At 38.1% G+C, this 20498-nt stretch overlaps 2 protein-coding genes across 3 annotated transcripts; one reads left to right on the top strand and one right to left on the bottom strand.

The window, feature by feature from the left end:
• The first annotated feature begins 2735 nt into the window (after positions 1–2735).
• On the top strand, positions 2736–11923 carry LOC145232690 (uncharacterized). Its single transcript, XM_080097359.1, has 10 exons — positions 2736–2890; positions 5920–6047; positions 6200–6341; positions 6400–6511; positions 6936–7156; positions 7516–7694; positions 8139–8307; positions 9658–9806; positions 10052–10202; positions 10384–11923. Exons 1-10 carry the CDS (start codon positions 2800–2802, stop codon positions 11739–11741), a joined length of 2700 nt encoding a protein of 899 aa, XP_079953485.1. The 5' UTR covers positions 2736–2799; the 3' UTR covers positions 11742–11923.
• Positions 11924–12391: 468 nt separating this feature from the next.
• LOC145232692 (charged multivesicular body protein 1b-like) lies at positions 12392–15525 on the bottom strand. Of its 2 annotated transcripts, XM_080097362.1 has the most exons (6): positions 15440–15525; positions 15231–15352; positions 14820–14942; positions 13470–13538; positions 13237–13388; positions 12392–13089 (listed from the first exon to the last, which is right to left on the bottom strand). In XM_080097362.1, exons 1-6 carry the CDS (start codon positions 15453–15455, stop codon positions 12978–12980), a joined length of 594 nt encoding a protein of 197 aa, XP_079953488.1. In that variant the 5' UTR covers positions 15456–15525; the 3' UTR covers positions 12392–12977. The 2 variants fall into 2 exon arrangements, with proteins under 2 accessions (XP_079953488.1, XP_079953487.1); XM_080097361.1 differs by lacking the exon at positions 15440–15525 and having other exon boundaries at positions 15231–15374.
• Positions 15526–20498: the final 4973 nt, after the last annotated feature.

Genomic DNA, 20498 nt, shown 5'->3' with positions numbered 1-20498 from the left:
TTCAAGGATGCCTTTCAATGGAGCTTTTCAAAACTTTTAGCTTTAACAAAACCAGTTTCATTCTTAGTTTCGTAGAGTGTGACAGGAATTTCATCATGTAAGCATAAGTATGTAGATCTGTGTTTTTTAACTTGGGTTCGGTGACGCTGGTTCAGGGGTTCAACGACGGTCTTTTGAAAGACAAATACTCGGCAAACGTTTTATTCAAACTATAAGGGTAAATAGTAGCTAAAGATGCCAATTTTTATTTGCTAGATGGCAAAACATTCGAAGGTTGCAACTAGGTTATATTTGACGTAACAAAGAAGACTGTGCGCGTTGGTTGTAAGCAGCAAAACAACGAATCTTTGTTGGCAGCAAAAACGTATAAGTCAAAAGCACAAAATGAGTTTGAAACCTAGGATGTAACTTAAAGGGGTTCGACCAAAAGCTGAAAAATATCCTGCGGTTTCGGCTAAGAACCACTGATATAGCTATATATCACACGAAGTTTAATTTTCCACACGTATATTGATCTTGACGGTGTGGTCCACTTGTCATTTATTGTGCGAAGTACCGACGTCATATCTCAAGTACCCGGGCTGAACGAATCCCAAATCTAAATACACGAATAGTTGCTTGGTCTGTTTGTTTAAGTTTCATGCGTTTGTGCACTTCAATCCTGCGTCTCAGTTTTGATACATTAGGTATAACTGTAAACCTGAATATTTCGGTCCTCTATCTATATGCATGGGGTTGGATTAGAAACTTTGAAACAAATCACATTAATATGTAAGTGTCATCCAGTAAAAATGTAAGTTTGTAAAAGTTTTTCTTCAGAAACCTTCACCAAAGCTTGTGCATTACAATCATGACAAACAAGTAAAATAACTTGAAGTCCAAAGAAGTTAGAAACTCTAAACAAAGAAATTTGCCGTCGAAACAAGAACATGTAACTTTTGATTGAACTTAATTATGACCGGGTTCGTGAAACAAACAGAAGGTTACACAATTTTAGGGATTTTTTTCAGTCAAAAAGTCTCATCTTGAACGCAAACTCAGTCATTATGTTGGGTTAGGCGCGTTTTTAACAGTCGCTGTTCATATTAAAACAACGAAAACTTCAGTTATCATTCCAAACCGCTCTACCACTACTTTTAATTATTATCGCTACTGCCGCATGCGGTCAAAAACGGGAAAATGAGATTTTCATATTAGTTGAAGCTTGTATGTTTTAAAAGCCTTTAAAACAGTTGCAAAGACACTTGATGATGGTGTCGTTTTTCAATACATTACAATCCACATAACCAGCCCCTTACAACCAATAAGTTTGACTGATTGAGGGCGCGAAGATTGTACGCAAACTTACAAGCGGATAATCTTGCAACCAAACGTACAAGTTTCGTGTTAACCGGCTGCTTAACAAGTGTCGATAACACACTGTTTCAACTTCTGCAGCCTGCAAATCGCAGAGGGCCCTGATGTTTGCATCGGCTTTACGACAATCGTTTTGGCATGAAGTCGACGAGGGTTTCCTCTGAGCTGTAAAACAATTGCTTTATGGAGTGGTTAGATAGCTATGACAGACTGCCACGCCGTGCAGGTTGTTAGTTAATTGGCCATTTCGATTTTACTAGGTATCTGTTTATTAAGGTAAGTGGGGAGTTAGACGAAAGTTCAAAGGTCATGCAGGATATATGTAACATACATATTCAAAGTAGTAAGGTAACAACATGTTTTTTTATAACTTGTAACATACCTTGGCGTAAGTATAGCCTTGTATGCTACTGTGTATTGTGGCAATCTTCAAATAATCAACGTTACAATACATTGATTTGACAGTTCTAGAAAAAAGAGAGAGAAAAAAACGAATCTGTTTTTGAGACCAGCTTGATTTATTAAATATATTTGACCCCAAACTAATTTTGTCATAGGTCACGAACCTATGTTGAGAATTATAAGTTTGAAGTTATATTGAGGATTAAAAACTACTGTTTGTAGCCTTTCGTATACTTTACCACGGGCTAAATAACAAGAGGAATTTTGACATTTGATAACATTTTTCGTGTGTGGTCCGTTTCGCTTCCATACTAGTTTTATATCTTAAAGCCATACTAAAAGCATTCCAATGGCGCGAAAAGTATATAAATTGTGAACATTTAAAAAAATTCCTAATCCTAGTTGCCGCAGTGTATAGTCGGGATGAGGAAAAACATGTGATAAACAAGTGCAGTACTTTATAATCGAACAGAATTAGGGTGTATAGACCACAAGCGTTGCAGGATATTATAACTCCCGTCTTGTAAAGTACAAGAAAAAACAAAGTGTAATAACAAGCTGTATCCGTGCACGGTCTTAACAATTAGGAAGTTTCCAATTAACAGTTGTTGGAGCAAACCGCCAAAAGTGAAAGACGTTTGTCGAAATACGAAGGAAAAAAACAGCGACTAATAGTTGCTCTAATGAGGTTTTGCTTAAGATCTGATAAGGCATACAGTCAGTGGTGGGATTCAATTTTTTTGTCAGCCGGTTCTATCACAAAAATCATATTTTTCAGCTGGATCTGGTACAAAACGTCCATTGACAGTAACTAGTAATGCTAACATGTTGGCTGATCTCATAAAATTTCGTGAGACGGTTCTATAGAACCGGTGCGAACCGGCTGAATCCCACCATTGCATACAGTGCATAACAAAGTTTAGTATAATTTGGTCATCCCCGCATGGAAATAATATAACTTTCTGAAAATAAAATATTACTTTAATATTTACAGAGTACAGCGCGTTTTTACTGCTTAATTTAACAAACTACATCAACCCGATGCTTGGATTATATTTTCTTCGCATCGCTTTGCTATCCGGAATTTTCATCAATGTTGTTACTTCTGACGATCTTGAAACATCCCTAGAAAGTAAGTTAATGAACTATATCGTTTCTATTGCATAAACTTCAGGCACTACAACCAATACGATCATGGCGTCGTCCTTCAAAGCGCTGGAAATACCAGCTAAATTTAGAACCGGAAAGTATTAACGCTTTTTATAGTATTGGCCCCTTGTTATTAGAGCTATGGTGCATGAGAATGTTGGGTATTGGCGTTTTTTTTAAGTTTATTTTTTCCGGACCTTTATGTACAATAAACCAGCGCAGAATGGTAGTTTTAAAAAGATACGCAAGCGATACTTTCAATGTCAAAATGTATGGAGTTTACTGACCATCCAAAATAATATTAAAACACGGCATATATAAAAGTTATATTTAAAAACGGCATAGTAACATAATTGTCAAAATTTACCACACACAAGTGATTCAGAAGCGTTACTGTTTTTTGAAGTGTATAAAACTAGATTTGTTTAAAGGAGGGGGCATGCAAAACGTTTGCAAATTATATTTTACATTACTTAAGTGCATTCGAGCGCTTGTAAGTTTATCTTTGATTAATAGATGATACACATATTGTTAGAAATACAACCAATACCTAATGAGTACAAGGCATTGTTATTTAGCCAGGAAGCATCTGACTTCCTTTGTGCTGAGGTATATGTTGGCATCCATTGTTATGATTATAGTAACGTGGCAATCCCAGCATATACGTGTACAAAACACTATTACATCCAAAAACATGGACTGCCTAAGTAATATTGTCGAAGAAACTTTTTACACAATCACACTTGTTTATTAGCGTTAGAATCGTATTTCACACCAAGTTTGATGAGAAATCACAATTTAGATTGGAAAATATTCCAGTTTTTGTCCTTATATCTTGACACGATGTTTTACTTAGGCTCCCACCACAATCCTACTTTCTATGAACTTTTACTCGTTACTCGTGATGCAAACGGATTGAGGCTTCTGGCGATTATAAAACAGTATTTGCCCGTTATATTTTGTACAACTGTATTGTAAGACATCGCTACAAGAGCTACTTGGTTTATTGTTGTGTCGCACGGTTTTCAACTTGATTTCTGAACGAATGTGTTCTGAATGTTAAGCGCATGGTCATGAATTTTTTGCTCTCTTGATACAGTTTAACCATTGATGTCTAGTCTCTCTTTGGGCGTATGGAATGGATTTATAGTTTCATAACAGCCCTTACTGCCCTAACTCAGAATGACTCCCATTGTGTCGTCTATTTTGATCCCATCCGTTTTACGGGATTTAGATTGACAACTTCGGTTAACGCCTTACGGTATTTTCACGCAAACGATTCTTCTTATACGGGTTTGCAGGACACTCATATTCTTGCATGATGCTCTATGGTCTATGTATCGAATAAAATCGCCACAACAGCGCCCATTCTCCTTGGCGCGTCTCTTAGAAAGAATCAACTGCTAAGGTTTGCAAGAACTAGGCTGTACATTTCTCTTCCCCGTTTTTTACGTTACAAAAATAAACTTTTATAGAGTTAGAAATTGAGTATTACGTTTATCATATCCTTCAACATATTTGAAGTTTTTTTCACGAGAATCAAATTTAGGATCGTCACCAGCAAGAAGTCGGTTTTGTAATGTTTGTTTGTGAGTTAAAGTTCCATTTGGCCAAGTGCATGTAAAGATTCTTACTGTTTGTCGCACGGTTTTGTAATTAGGCTATATCTGTGCTATATACAGTTAACAAATATCATTCCGAATTCAGAAGTGTTATTGGTGCAACTTAGTTCAACTTGGGTTTATCTCACATTTGTCCACACTTTCAAACATACACACAAACATCCAAAGAACCTGTGTTTAGCATCCTGGTATTAATATTATACAAACACTGTGTGTCATTTCTTCTTCTTGGTATTTTTTAATGGCAAGTTTACTTTTAAAATCCGTCCACAGTTCAGATTATCTCGTAACATGTCAAGGGTTCAGACAATGAAATAAGATCCGCAGGCCATTGGCAAACTGTATTAAAGGTCAACAGCCTTGTTAATATTAAGTTTTACCAACATAAATTGGCTAAACATAGGCACAACCATGGCCGAATATGAAACCAGTAGCGTCAAAAACTGCTAAAACCTAAACCCTAATAAAATCTCTACCAATTGCTTGTAAAACGTCAGCTCTTGTAAGGCTTGTCACAAGCTTCTGGGGCAATCAGATGTGCTATCAGGGCTAGTTGTTGCGAAACAAGTCATTAGAGCGTCATGTTGCACGTTTAGCGCCTCCGTCCACTGAATCAAATTCAAAACAATGGTCGCCCAAACTTCTGCACTGAACAGAAATATGACCGCAAGTCAATCTGGAATTTCTCCGGCCTTGCGACAGTTTTGACAAGGGAAATAGGCTCGTATTGTGAACGGGGTTCCTCTCAATTGGACCCTTATCGAGCCTCGTCAGTTGAAATGGCGCGGAATAAGGAAAACTTGCCGGGCGACTGCGCCTTCAGATCAAGTAGCGTCTTACATGGTGCACAACACGTTATTTGCATTTAGTTACATCCGAAAGCTGCTTCACTCAGGAATATGCTCAAAGGCCATTTGTTGCACAGTTCATTACCACACTTTTGGTAAATTACAACTGAATTGCTGGGATGGTTAGTATTTGAAGTGGAATGGTCTGTTACCACATTCAATTTCGAAATCCAGTGCGCCAACAAAATCTGGCTGGCATTGCCACAAAATAACACACATTGGAATGAATGTTGGTGAGCGGATCAATTTTAAACTCCAGTCCTGTTCCAGTAGAGATTGGTTAAACCTAAATGTCACCAATTGTAAAGACCCTTATTGCATGATTTGCTCGATTGTTCTGCACCCATCGCCAATCATATTTTGGTATGGTGGTTTGAAGCACAAAGTACCAACCGTACATTTGAATTGCACGAAAAATGTTTATATTATATGCAACTATTACCGAGAATTGATACGCCTAAAATTCGATGGAATATTTGTTGTGACTTTGACAGGCAGGAGACGTTTGTGATTGACCCTAAATAGTGCCTTGTCTGTTGCAGCACAAGAGCCAGTTCGATTTCTTGGATTTTACCAACAAACGAATGCCGTACTTTATTGTTCCAAGCTGCCTTGTCAGTACACAGACATTCAGTATTGGTGGACTCATTCCAACTCTGAAAAATTAGTGGTAAGCACGCAAAGTTTTTTTTTAAAGTAAAGCTTAGTCCTTTTTGTACAAAGGTCATGATTTGACACTACCACTTAGGGTTAGTACGACCGCTAACTGAATCGTATCATTCAGTAAAGATTACAGACCATGCACTCTACTGCTTTTTGTAGATCTACCAACACAAAATCGATGTGGCAGAACATGTGATATTTCTTAACCAATTAGACACAAGAAAACCAAACGCATCAAAATTTTGTTTCCAACTTCCTGATGGAATTCAGCATTGTCACGATGTGCAAAGCTCATTAGCAGGTACGACATATGTCGTGTGTGGCGTTAAGCCGTTAGTAACCCGAAGTAACTTTTCTAGGAATTCCTGGCCCGAGTAACGTCACAGCACATTCCAGCAACGTAAACCACACACTCAGGTGGAAACCACCGACAGATAACTACAACAATTATTTTGAAGTAGAAGTCCTTGGGTAAGTCATCCAAAATAGTTTTTCGAAAAATAGGTTTGGTTAATTTCAGTCAAAGTTTACATGACTCGTTTTGCAACTGATGTACTACAACTTTAACGCTTTTTTTGCAAAACACGGTTGGACTGTCATAGAAAAGCACAATTTCATTTAAACTTGCAATGCTTTGCCGAATATCATAGGTTTTATAGCTCTAGTCTAGTGCAAGCAAGTTTAACCGTTAATTTGATGTAAATTGTCCACAACAAGGACTTAGACTTGGACTCAAACCATAATTATCTATTTGTCCAAGTCTGCTTGGACTATACCTAAGTACATGGCATTATTGGCTTGAAACAAAAATATTTTTAACCAGTTAAATCCCAACGAATATATTTATTGAAAATCTCCTATTTGTGCTTAAATTAGATTCGAATCTGTTGTTTAGCTTGATCATAGAAAGTAACGACTGGATAGCGGTCAACAACTGTCACCCGACTAAGGAATCATCATGTCATGTGTACGAGCCTATCCACGATATATTTGACAAGGAATGTCCCGATTACACAAACGAAGGAAAGTTCCATTTTCGTGTGCGGAGTTGCTTGGAATATCAGAAGAAGATATGCAGCGATTGGGAGAAAACAACTACTCCTTTGCAGTTACCAGGTGATTTAAGCCAGGCTTTCATTTTCTTGATACATTTAGTAGTTGTTGATTTAGTTTACCTTTCCAAGTGCATCAAAAATACGTTTGTTGAAATGTCCAAAAAAGCAACTTTCAAGGGCTTAACGATCGTTTTTAAACCTTTTCACATGTCCTCCTTTTATAAGAAAAAAACCAAACAGTCACCTTTTTTCGAATCACCAGCAGGTACAGACCTATACAAGAGGCCTGCAAACGCTTTAAATCTCGTTAAACATGAGGAAAACAATCCAACTGATTGCGTTGTCCTGTGTCACGAATGCCGGCTAACTGCGATAAACACCATGGTGCTATCGCACTAGTAAACATAATGTCTTCCACAGACAAGATACTCCCGCCAAGCTTCGACATTATCGGAGTATTTTCTGAAACGCAACTTCGGATCATGAACAAACCTCATCAGGTTTTGCCGATCAACAAATCACTAAATTGTTACTACGGAGAGGCCTTGTATTATATGATCAGATACTGGTCCACAAATGACTCGAATCAAACTCCAAGGGTAAGAATTTGCTCAACAATTTTTGAAATTGAAATTATCTTGGTGGCCTATATTACGTATCGAAGTTGCATTTAATTCTAACATTCCCAACATAATGTTTTATAGCGTTTTTTTTTTTTTGAAAAAAGCCAGAATCGGGTCCGAAAGTTGGTGATGCCAGGCCCAAGAAGTTTTCAAGTATTTAACAAGAGCACATGAAGCAAACCTTGTCTTTAAAGAAAAATTACGTGTTTAAAATCCTCTCAAAAAGAGCACAATTTGTTGGAGGTCCTTGCGAAACCGAATAAAACCAAAAACAAGCCGTCATTGAAATTCGATTGATTAAGGAACATGTGCGAAGCTCGCAAAGAAAAGTGAAGCATATTTTGCACAAGTTCTAAAATTGACCACCCAGCAATTTACACGTAGCCTACACAAGTTTAACAAAATACCTTGTTACTTCAGGAGAACAAGCAAAGTTTCGATATGACTTTGATTACATTGCCGTTGTTTGAGAAACCGATTCATAACGCTCACATGTGCGTGAAGTTGCGAATCACCGAAGAAACCTACTCCTACGAAAGCGAATGGAGAGAAGTCTGCAAAACTGTGCAGCCAAGCCCTGATATTGCAGGTATATATTGGTTGTTTGGCGGTTTACTATGTGTTGGGAAGTTTTGGGATCGGCGTACGGTTGTTTCAAATGGAAACAACTCTGAGTCTTTGTTTTTGTACTTTTCGAAGTTTAATAGGCTTAAGGGGAAATTGTACCACCGGAAAACAAAAAGGTCTTTCGGCACATCACCTTAACACTATAGAACAGTGGTTCTTAACCGGTGTTCGATCGAACCCCAGGGGTTCGGCAACGCCGAATCAGGGGTTCGACGAAGGTCTTTTTGAAGTACAATACAAATACTCGTTTTTGTCACACTTTAGGCCTTAGGGCAGTGGTTCTTAACCTTTTTTCCTTGCTGCACCCCTTTCCAATCACTAACCAATTTTCGCTCCCCCTTCTGTAATTGCTTAAATAGAATAGACCTAACCAACCTTAATGATTCAGCATCCCCGCACCCCCTAGGAACAGTTCTCGCACCCCTTGGGGGTGCGTGCACCCCAGGTTAAGAACCCCTGCCTTAGGGTCTATAGTCGCTAAAAACAGCAATTTGTATTTGCTCAATATCAAAACACTGGAAGGTTAAACTTAGGCAGGGGTGTTTTAAACTGCTCTAAACAGTTTTTGTGGAACTAAAAAGAGTATTACCAGCCTAATAACCATATGTGTCAGACTTTTTGTACGCCTATTGTGTGCCAACAATGCATGCGAACAAAACAGGTACCACAAGCATCACAATGTAGATTGTGACATCATAAACACTTAAGACTGATCTCCTCGCTGTGCAGCTCAATCTATGCACCGAGCTAGAAATTAATCTGGGCTTTTGGGGCGCTATTAGATGGTAAATACATGATATAAACCAAGTATTTTAAACCAAAAATAAGCAGGTAAATGGCAGCCGTTGGTAAAATAAGAATCTGCGACGCGGCCGTCCTAGCAAAATGGTTGTGCAACCCTGCACTAAGGTTTTCTTTTCTTTTTTTGACGTAACAAAGAGCATTGTTCGCGTTGTTCGTAAGCAGAAAAACAACGAAATTTTGTTGGCAGCAAAAACTTATTACTTCATCTTTTTCATGTTAGTGTACAGATGCTAAAAATACAATGCTTCATTTTGGTAAAAACTAAAAATTGCCGGAATTGAAGCAATCCTGAAACAAGTTGCTTGTATTATATCAGAATTTAACAAAATGACAAACAGTAACTGTTGCCACTACGTTTAAACAAAAACTAATTATGACCCACCAAACAAAATGGGTTAAAAACTTAGGATGTAACTTGGGGTTCGACCAAAGGCTGAAGAATATCGTAGGGGTTCGGCCGTTATAAAAAGGTTAAGAACCACTGATATAGAATGTTTCTTGACTTCAGATTTCATCAAAGAACAAACTGAAAAGTCGCCCATCATTCTTGCTGTGACCTTAACATTGGGCCTGCTGGTTGTGTGCATCGCCATTTACAAGTTAAAGCGGGCGTACGACAACTTCTTTAAAAAAGAAATGGATCTACCAGAAAAACTGGTAACTTTGTAGGCCTAAAAAGAAAGACCTGAAAACGTGTTGGCTACATTTAAAGCCAATGCAAATAAAATTGTTTAAAGCGGATAGACTTCTGAAAATTTTTCAATAATATCTCAAGAGTTCTTATAAACTGGTTTTTAATCTTTTTTGATCGATGTAATTTTGAAACAATTGAAACGAAAAAGCAATCTCCAAATCTTCCAAGTTTTTTCGCGTTTAACTGTTCATCTTGCAAAACAAAACAGGCTGAAATCCTGCAAGAATTTGACAAAAACTTTGGTGAAACATCGAACCCTACCATGTCAAGGTTGGATGAGATTACTGACCACTCAAACGCATCGGAATGCGTTGAAGCGTTTCTTCCCGTCAGAAGCACATCTTCTGCAAACGACACAGGTAAAAAATCACATCCCTGCTTTAAGGAATTCAGGCAGCTAAAATACAACCACTATGAAACGACATATGTGGCAAATCGTCACTTTATCCAGTTTTGCTTTAAGGTCTACATAAAAAAATCAGTTGTTTGACCAAGCGAATCTTCGTGTTTTTTGTTAATGCTTGGTGCCCAAATTTTCAGATAGTGAAGAAGACAAAGACAGCATGGTTGCTATTGCTTCACTCTCAGACACGGAATGTCCGCGACCAGTAGTACCCGATATGTCAAGAGCAGATACTTCTTCACTAAATGACTTTATGTACATCCGTAACGCAGCCAGTGAGGGGTCAAGTCACTACCCGGCGCCTGAGCGCGATATATCCCCCGATGTTTCTATGGTCAACATACACAAAGTAGATGTACACCGAGCAAATAGTTTTGAATCATGTTCGCCATTCACTCAAGATGCTGAGATTGAAAAAGCGCACGAGCACGCCATCTACCGAGAGAATGATGCACGGCCATCAAACTACAACTTTCACACCTCTGAATACACCACCATTGAACATGAACTTGCCCGTAGCTTACAGATGAGAGCTTGTAGAACCACAGTGCTTGAGACATGCGTAGAAGACAAACCAACTGTGTGTCTTGGTAACCTGCATACGTCGCCAAGCTCATCTCTTGACGATGTATTCCTTGACGGGCCAGCTGCCATGACGACCAAGTACGTCAAGAAGCGATGCAGAGCATCGCAGTACGAAGTCGAAAATCCAACGTACAGTCCGCAAACCCATCCGCAAGCCGAAATGGCTGGGACACTAAAACACGCGAAAAGAGTTCCGTTAAACAGATCCAACTCCACTGAGAGTGCTGATAGTTCTCATTTCGTCAGCACATACGTGGCGAAGGCTGAAACGACGGCAACCAGCAGGCCAAAACGTTCATCACTGTATCAAAGGCGCATGCATCGTCGAAGAAGAGTGCATTCATTTGGTTATGAAAGCATTTTTAACACACCTTTGCACATCGAGCACCAACACGGCGCAGCAAACCCATTACCAGCAGTGCAGTATCACACAGGAAGAGATCACCATTACTGTCAAAGACGCAGCGGTTGTTGTTCGCGCTGTTGTTCCCGCATCACTGGGCGTGTTGAACCAGTCAGAAACAGATCTGATTCATGCAGGTCAGCTGACTCAGGTTATCCACTTGATTGGTCTTCGTTTTCTGATGAGTCGCCACCACCTTCGCCATTAGACGTTCTAAACCTTGAGCACAATATGCATGGCTGGCACCAGCGAAAAAGCAACCAAATACGCCATCAGTCACACCCGACCGAAATAAAAATCGGACAGAAAGACTTATCGCGTACCAATAGTCCCCAGCGCACCACAAATACAGCCTGGCCTTTAGAACCATCTTCTCCCTGTGCAGATATTCCAGAAGCGTCCACTGTAAATACCTTTTTTCGTCCAAGTTCAAAGTGCAACTTCGAAAGTTCAAGTTACTTAGAATTGTCCTCCTTGCCACAAATGTTTCCAAAAATTGACCTATAATTTGCGGTTTGTTGTTATGGTTACAAGTTTAGCTGTTTTTCTAGTTGGACTTGCATGAAAAAACGCACATGTGAGCTAGTAAGGTGTATTATGTTCTTTTAGTGGTACAAGTGTATACTTTCAGGTACAAACGTTTCTTTTTTCTGTGGTGCTTGTGTGTAAATACAATATTATTGCCAGTATATTTTTTACACGACGTTTGATGCCCGCTTTGCCAGGAATAGATGCTTTTTATGTCTGTAGCCTAGCCTAGACATGGATCAAGCAGTCTCCCGACAAAAAACAAAATTGAAACAAAACACGACAACCAATGCCAAATACGTTTTAACGGCTTTTGTATAGCAAAGTAGGCTCAACTGTATCTGAGTAAAATAAAGCCAATTCAACAACAAAACCAGTAGTTTTCCTATTCACGATGGTGTCTAATGCAAAGCCATATCTTAGTACACCCGTAAACACTTCCGAATGTGGAAATCAAGGAGTCATACCTCGCAATATTCGCTTAAAGCTTAACCTACTTACCCATATTTGTGAAATAAACTTGTAGTTTTGGCTTCTATAATCTCTTTGCTTATTCCAAGTGGACTGAAGTTCGCTGCTGACCGCAAAAAGGGATTACCGCCAAAAATCCCCGCAATAGAAATCAAAAATACAATCCAAACTTTTTTAAATTCAAAGGTAAACCAAATTCTCGCGTAAAAAAACAAACAAGCATTTCGCTTAAAGTTGGGTAATAGTTCACATTCTTCTCTTTTGAAACAGTTACGGTGTTTGTATTTCTCAAAAAAGGTATATAACTTGAGCAGCAAACAGTCTTGTTCCATTTGGTTGATATATACACAGATCGTAATACCAATGCAGGAAACATTGCTTATTGCAGCAAGATAAAAACATTGGTTCAATCATCTGAATTGCCACAATTTCAGTTTGTAAAATGTGGCTCACATAATTTGCTTTCCAATGTTAGATTTACAGTGCGAACAGTTTTACTGTAGATATGAAAGTCACTCCAAACTCAACATGTCAAGTATGATTTCCTTCGTAAAAACTGAAATTGAACAATCAAATTTGACCTGTAGGCATCATAAAAGATTACATGTGCTTTTAGGCAGATTTCTATGACAAAAAAACACATGAAAAACAATGACAAAAACTTCGCAAAGTAAAAACTGCAAATATGTTCTACAGTCACAAGTACTGAAATGTAAAGTGCATTTTCAATTAGTAAGTTTATTTTTATTCTCGAAGTCTGGCGAGTCTCTGCGAAAGCTCGTCCTGTTCTGTGGATGCTGTGCTTGTGGCTAGTGATGTTGAGGCTGCGCCGGGAATTTCCAAGTTCATTTCAAGCCTAACAAACACAAAAATACACTTATTTAATCATAATTATAAGAATTTTTCATCTACACTTCGGCACAAACAATGACAGTTTAGCAGGTGAAATCATTTTCTTTATTTTGTAGGAACTAAATTAACCAAAACTGATGCATAAACATACCCAGCTTCGTCAGCAGTCTTTTGCATAAGATTTCTAACTTCATCCTCAGGTGCAAATTGTTGTGTGGTTCCACTCATGGCACTTTCCATATATTGAGACTGAATATCCAGGTTTTCAAATTGTTTTTCAAATCGCTCCATGAGTTGTGAAATCTAAAAGGCAAAATTATTTACAATAACTTTAAACAAATGTGTGTTGGTTATAAAACTGTGGTTAAACAAGTTGCTAGTAACCTTTTCTAAGTTCATTGATCTCATTGTTGCCTCCATGTTTTTGGTCACACTTGACATATTTTTGGTAACCTGTGAATAAACAATGTACAAATGTAAAGAGATGAAACTACAGATTCGCAAACAAAACAGTAATGTATATGTGTTTTTATATTCCAAGTAGCAACAACGTTGTAAATTAAGAGCCGTTTATTTTGAGAAACAATGCAATTCTGTTGAAATGTCTATGCCAAAATAGGACCTAAAATTATACTGCTTAGGCAGAACACATTTTTTGGATATCAAGGAAAGGGTGGGGCCGCATAACATATAGCATTGAAAGAGTTGCAAGTTGGTAATCCCAACATAAGGTGAATGTTATATGTTTCAAAATACTTAACATTTTGCTTGTCACAGAATATCGATATTAGTGATGGGACGAGTACTCGGTATCGAACGATTTCAGTGGTATCGATACTCATACTCGGTATCGAAATACTTTGCTCAGTTTGCGATACCGAAGGCTGATTTACACCATAAGAATACGGGCAACTTATTGCCAATATTTGCTTCGGACAGCACAAAGTTGGAAAAAAGTTCCGCCAGTTTACGTATATCTTTTTCGCTATCACGTGGAGAAAACATTTTTCGGCATGTGTGTGTGCACGCCTGTACACCGGCCATGGCAGATAAATTAGCGAGTGATATACAACTAAGTACAACACTACACTTAAGTACTCGGTATCGAAGGTATATACATGTGGTACTCGTACTCTGTATCGGTACTCGCTTCAAAACCTGGTATCATCCCATCACTAATCGGTATGTCATTTTTATCATAAAACTTTTGTGTGCACCCCTTTTTTTCTGATGTTCACACTCTGGTGCATTTCAGTTACAGAAATAAGGAGTAAAAACAGACAATCTAGTAAAAGACAAGGCAAATCTGTACGTACACATAAAATTCAGCAAAATATTTTACCACAAACATTTCTTGCAAGTACCATAACATGGGCAAATAAAAGTGCCTGTAGTCTTGCCACAAAATGCTCATATGATAGCTCTTGGTGTGAATTATATTGGGGATATTACTATTCAAGAAAGGTTTCCAGTACTTGCACCTGGTAAAATTGAATTATTGCCAACCACCAACAACTTGTCAAAAACACAATAGTAGAAAAACACAAAATTATATCTACACATAAGAAATATATAAGTACAAATGTAACTGGCCCCTCATATCACTGATGATGACATTAGCATGTGGAGAAATGTTTGAATAACAAAGCATGACACTTTTTGTATTTTTCGGGCCATTATATTTTTCATCAAACTCCTCACATTGTTTACTGGTAAGTGGAAAACAATACTTACATTTTTCATTTGAATGGCAGTTTGAACACGGGAACTGATGGCATCCACTCTTGCACTCATGCGCAAAAAGTTAAGTGCCTGATTTTTTTGACGAATAGCATTTTCTGCATGAATTTTTGCACCCTGCATATGTTGCATGTATTAAAAAGTCACCAACAGTATCATAGTAATGCATTACAAACAAACACAAAAGCATCAAAAATGTCAACCACTGCAACATGTCAGACCAAATTTAAACTGACTAATGAAGATAAACTGGAAAGTATGTGTAGTTTATTCAATTGTTTGTTATATATATATACAAAAACACATAAACCTGTAAGTACAAAATGTCGTTTACACAAATACTATTGGGTTTTACTAATTGCCTTGCTGTTCTATTCAAATTACATTTCTCACAGTGTAACATACCTCCATGTTATTTTTAGCAATAGCTTGTTTGAGTTTCAATTTTTGTGATTTTTCTTCTTTTTCACATTTTTTGCTCTCTCTCAGGAGACTTTTGGTAGCCATTTTCAGCTCAAAGAGGCATGCTAAAAAAGTATTTGTATACATAGGTTAGTCATATTACTAGGAAATATACACCTTGCAGCATTCTAAGTCTACAACATTATACTTACTTTCCATGTTCGGCATCTTGATGATGTTCTGGAGCAACTCTTATCAAACTACAAAAGTTAGTATACTCTAAAACACACAGAAAAAATATGGTTGTGTGATTTTAGGACAGGTGAATTTGTTCAGCATACACTAGGGAGTATATTGTATTCAGCTTTACCCAATTACGTTTTCTGGATAGCAAATCATGTACAACAAATCCGTGAAAACATTCACGAAAACAATATACCAATATCCACAATACAAATTACAAAAGGGGAATACACGCATCAAACCAAAAAAGTTTCAAAAGAAACACTTTGATAAATCAATACAGCTTGCCTCATAAACACTTGGAATAGTAAAACCAAATGCAAGTCTGTCGCACTAACGAAGTACTTAGCAGCTTACTGCACTCAAAAATAAGAAGTTTTTTCGCTTACTGAAATATAAATTCGTAAGAAAGACCCTTGGTAGGTTTGCTAAGCAGGATAGACACAATGAAATGAAAAATACAAATTACAAATTGAACTTTTCTGACCAAGACTCAGCTGACTTGATGTGACGTAGAATCACTTCTGTTTATGTTTGATCACATGACGTCATACGTCATGATTCATCACGTGAGAGTGTGCCCGTCATGTGTGACGAAAGTTTCAATTTGTTTTTCGTGGTGGAAATCTACCGTTTCAAAAAACACATATGGATTAATTTACGTTGTTTAGTTGCAAAACGTACTATTGAATCTTTACCTGTATATGGCTTGCCTTGTAAATTGTAAAGCAGGGGTCACCAACCTTTTGAAACCCGAGGGCTACCTTAAGATAACCAAATGGCTCGATGGCTACCAGTTCAAAACATAAGTACAAACATGTTGAAGCAATGTGTTCAAATAAAATGTGTTTTGTATCATTGTCAAAGTGATATTGTTCAAACTTACATATGGACGTCAGTGAAATACCTGTTCGGTTGCTGCAATCGCTGAGTCACACACCCATGTCCAGAATTACAGCGTTCTTAGAATATCTGTTAAAGCCAATAAGTGTCTCATACAACCAAGCCGTTGTTCCTGAGTACTGCCGGGACAGTTCTCATTATTTACGTGAACGTTTAAATTGGAAGGACAAGACAACATCAACAATTGAAAAACAACTTGCGGATACGCCTCTGTTTATCGTGACAGCAGATGTCAAATCACTTTACAACAACATGGACCGGTCGCACCTCCATGCGGCGCTTAAAGACGCGCTTGAAACGGAGAGCAACTTCAGCAAACATAGTATAGAAAACCTCATCGAACTAACATTCTTATGTTTGGAAAATGCCATCCTCAAACACGGGGACAATTTTTACACTCAGAAAAAGGGCATCGTAACTGGTGACAACCATTCTGTCTCGCTCGCCAACATTGGCGTTCATTATATCATGGTGCAGGCAGCGTGCTTTATACAAAAGACAGAACTGTTCATGAGGTTCATTGACGATATGATTTATCTCTGTTTTGGCTACGATATCTTCAGAACAACTATTAGGGGTATCGAGAGCGTGTTTGCCACTCACGGTTTGGAAATAACACACAACTACCTAACAACCGCCCAAACCGAGGGGCATATTCCATTTCTGGATGTAAACCACGTCATCAGCCGACAGAATAAATTTAAATTCAAAACAACAGACTACGTCAAAGACACCGCAACCGGCCGACGATTTTTAAACGGATGGTCCCACCACCCTCTTTCCGTTTTTAAGTCCATTATACATGGAGAGTCAAAACGACTACGGCGCTTAAACGAACGGGATGATGATTTCAAAGCCAGCCTTTGCAAACTGCGTATCAAAGCCAAACTATCCTGCTTCCCTACGTCAATGACAAATGACGTCATTGAAAAAGCAAGTATGTGGACAAACAGATTTCCACCCTCGAATGGCAACAGCTCGCAACAGCTCGCAAAAGGCTCTGAATGTTTGGGCAACGAGCTTTCCATCACTACTCCAACCTTCCGCAAAAGACCGAAGTTTGGTAAAAAATATCACAACAACATACAAACGACCACCAACACTCGGAAACCTCCTTACCCGCTACAGGCGGCTAGAGCAAGTCGGGGAAAACAGTTCCATGCCTATTGGGGGCTCATCTGCACCTTGTGGACACTGTGCTTTGTGTGGACACTTTGGAAATCACAAAGGAATGGTTGACTATACCACTAACATACAAAGCAAAAAGGGTGTAACAAAGTTACGGCAAACACTCACATGCCGCAACTATGGCATATATGCTGCCACCTGCACAATATGCCAAAAGCAGTATGTCGGTCAAACGAAAAATAAGTTTTCAGTACGTTGGACGGGACACAAATCTATGTGGAATTCATTCAAACCGGGTGATTATAACGAAAAGGCAGCCCTTTGTCAGCACTATGCCACAGAGCATAGCGCCAATGCCCGTGACCCTATCAGCACGTGTTTACGGGTGCAGTTTTTGGAGCAGCCACCTATCCATCTACTGGACATCTATGAAAGTAAGTGGGCCAGCAAGATTGGAGCTGAAATAAACATACAAAAAATGTTTTTACCCTACATTAAATAACATTTTATTCTTTTATTCCTACGCGCATTTTGTCCGTTCATTTTTTATCAGTGTTTCCGCCATTGTTTTTTACAACGCTTCTGCCGTCCTTATCTACTTTTTTTGCCCCGCGCCACAGATTGAGCGTTTTTCCTTTTCTTTACATCTTTACTAGTGCGTGTTTGGCCGCGCCATCTGCAGGTCCCAGTTCTACCTTACTGTCAGCAGGTTTTAATACGTTTGTTTGTGCTTTATAGTTTAACTTGCATACCATTTTTTAGCGCTGTTTTGTTTTTAGATACTGACGATGCCTATTACTTAGGCGAAATATATATGTCTAATAAAACGGTGGACGACTTCAGACTTATCAAAGTTTTCAGTCTGTCAAACTTACATGTCACGATTTTCATCCAAACGAAAAAACAGAGCCCGATTTCTTTTAAAACATTATTACTCATCTTACTAAGCTGTGCGGTCCTTGGCACTATACTACACTAGGTCGCGACGAAAAATTGTGTCGCTGGTTGGTTCCGTTGGGTTGTCGTTATTAAGGCAACTCATTACGCTAATTTATTGCATATTTGAATTTAAAAGAATCAAGTATTGTAAAAAAAAACAGTTGTCGCAACTTTATCATCATTTTATGCTTGATATTTGTGTGACACGAATTGTGTTTTCTAGAACCAGTCACTGAAAATGATCCAACGGGCAACCAGGTGCCCGCGGGCATAGGGTTGGTGATCCCTGTTGTAAAGAATAACATTCATCTCCCCCCAAAATCAGTTGGGGCGTTTGCGATAGTGTATTAAAATGAATGAAAATTAGGACACTCAATTAAAAAAAATCTGGGCGGTTGAAACATTATGCAGTGAACAAAAATGGACGTTTCTGTTTTAGACGGAAATTGGCTTCTTCCGATTTGATATTTAATTAAATTAACGAACTATAATGTCAGCGTAGTAAATCTTTTCTTATTAATAAAATCTCTTTTCAAGTAAATCAAAGGACTGCAACGATTGAGGGTCATTCTTGTATTTTTTCCTTTTATTTATTGGTTTTATTCCGTTCCTATATATATTGTTTTTAGACACTGATGATCGATGCTTATAAAAGCAAAATGCATTTGTTTTTCTAAAACAAACACTTGAAATACAGCGACCGATTTTCTGATTTACACGCTGAAGTTTATTAATGCCAACGTAAAATGCCTCAATTGCAATTATTGTTTTTATTGAAAAGGATGTAAATTTAATACGCTGTTACGGAAATGGTACAAAAAAGGTTGACACTGCTCAAAGTTTTTCGATATTTTATTGTAAACTATGAGAGAAAACAGAAAACTGCAACAAAATAAGAACAGTTCTAAAATGATTCTGAATGACTATATTAGGGCCTATATAAAAACACGCATTTTAGTTGAACACCAAAACAAAATTCGAAACTCGTGAATTTGCTGACATTATCGGCTATGCATACCATATAGTCTTACTGCTGTATTAAATTCAGCAACATGAAGAATAGCCCAAGTGCCATTAAGTTATAGCCGACGTAAACTTCAGTAGACAACTAAGTGGTATAACGTACAAAACGAATGTTATTTTTGTTATTAATTCCTTTTGTTCAGAATTATTGACAAACACTGTTACTTTGGAACTTTTATTAGGATCAATTAATGACAGGCTACGTTTTCTCAAAATCATCATTCGGTTTCAAATTAACGTTGCAGAAAACATCAAACCAATTTTTGTAATTTACCGCTAGTTCGGCTTGTGTAGGCACCGAATTCTCATACAAATCAAAAATATTTTTCTTTTGTGATCTGGCAAATCAAGTATATTAGGCTTTGGCCTTCAAAGTATGCTGATTAAAAAGATTTCGATATAGGCTACGGCAGCCAATAAGACAGCAAGTTAAGAAGCCCAGAAACAAGCGCAGATGTTATAGCAGGCTGTAGCCTACAGTATACTGTAGGTGGACCCTAGCGTGGGAAGCAATAAGTTGTTATCACTGCAATTGTATGACGCAGTTCCGGGTACAAAAAGAACGATTTACCACGGTTTGAAGTAATTAAAACAAAGTTAGGTAGTCCATATAGTTTTAAGTTTGTTTACAGACTCGGTAGACGCATCAAAGAGGATGTGGTTATCCATAACACCAGTAGAAAATCGATTTAATCAATATCCAAAGTTCGCTAACATTCCCATAGTTTGAGGTCGTTCGCCATTTAGCCATAAGCCTGATTGACAGTCCCCGCAAGAACAAGTCAATGACGTTTAACTTTGGGATAAACAAAATCCAATAAACAGGCAAGCCAAGCATAAAATCGATTGCAATTTAAAAGGTGTGTCGACTTGTGCACGTAATAGAGGATCTCGGCCAAGGTGATTAAGTATTCACTGCATTACAAGACATAGGCTTGTGTGCAAAAAAGCTTATCTAATCGATTTTCAAGGATAGTAACTCATAGCGGATTGTGTAAGCTTTCGAACCCAAAGATCAGTCCCGCTCAAACAATT

This window comes from Phallusia mammillata, chromosome 6 (genome assembly GCF_965637545.1).
Source record: "Phallusia mammillata chromosome 6, kaPhaMamm4.hap1.1, whole genome shotgun sequence".
Lineage (NCBI taxonomy): Eukaryota > Metazoa > Chordata > Ascidiacea > Phlebobranchia > Ascidiidae > Phallusia > Phallusia mammillata.
This window is presented reverse-complemented; position numbering and strand designations above follow the sequence as displayed.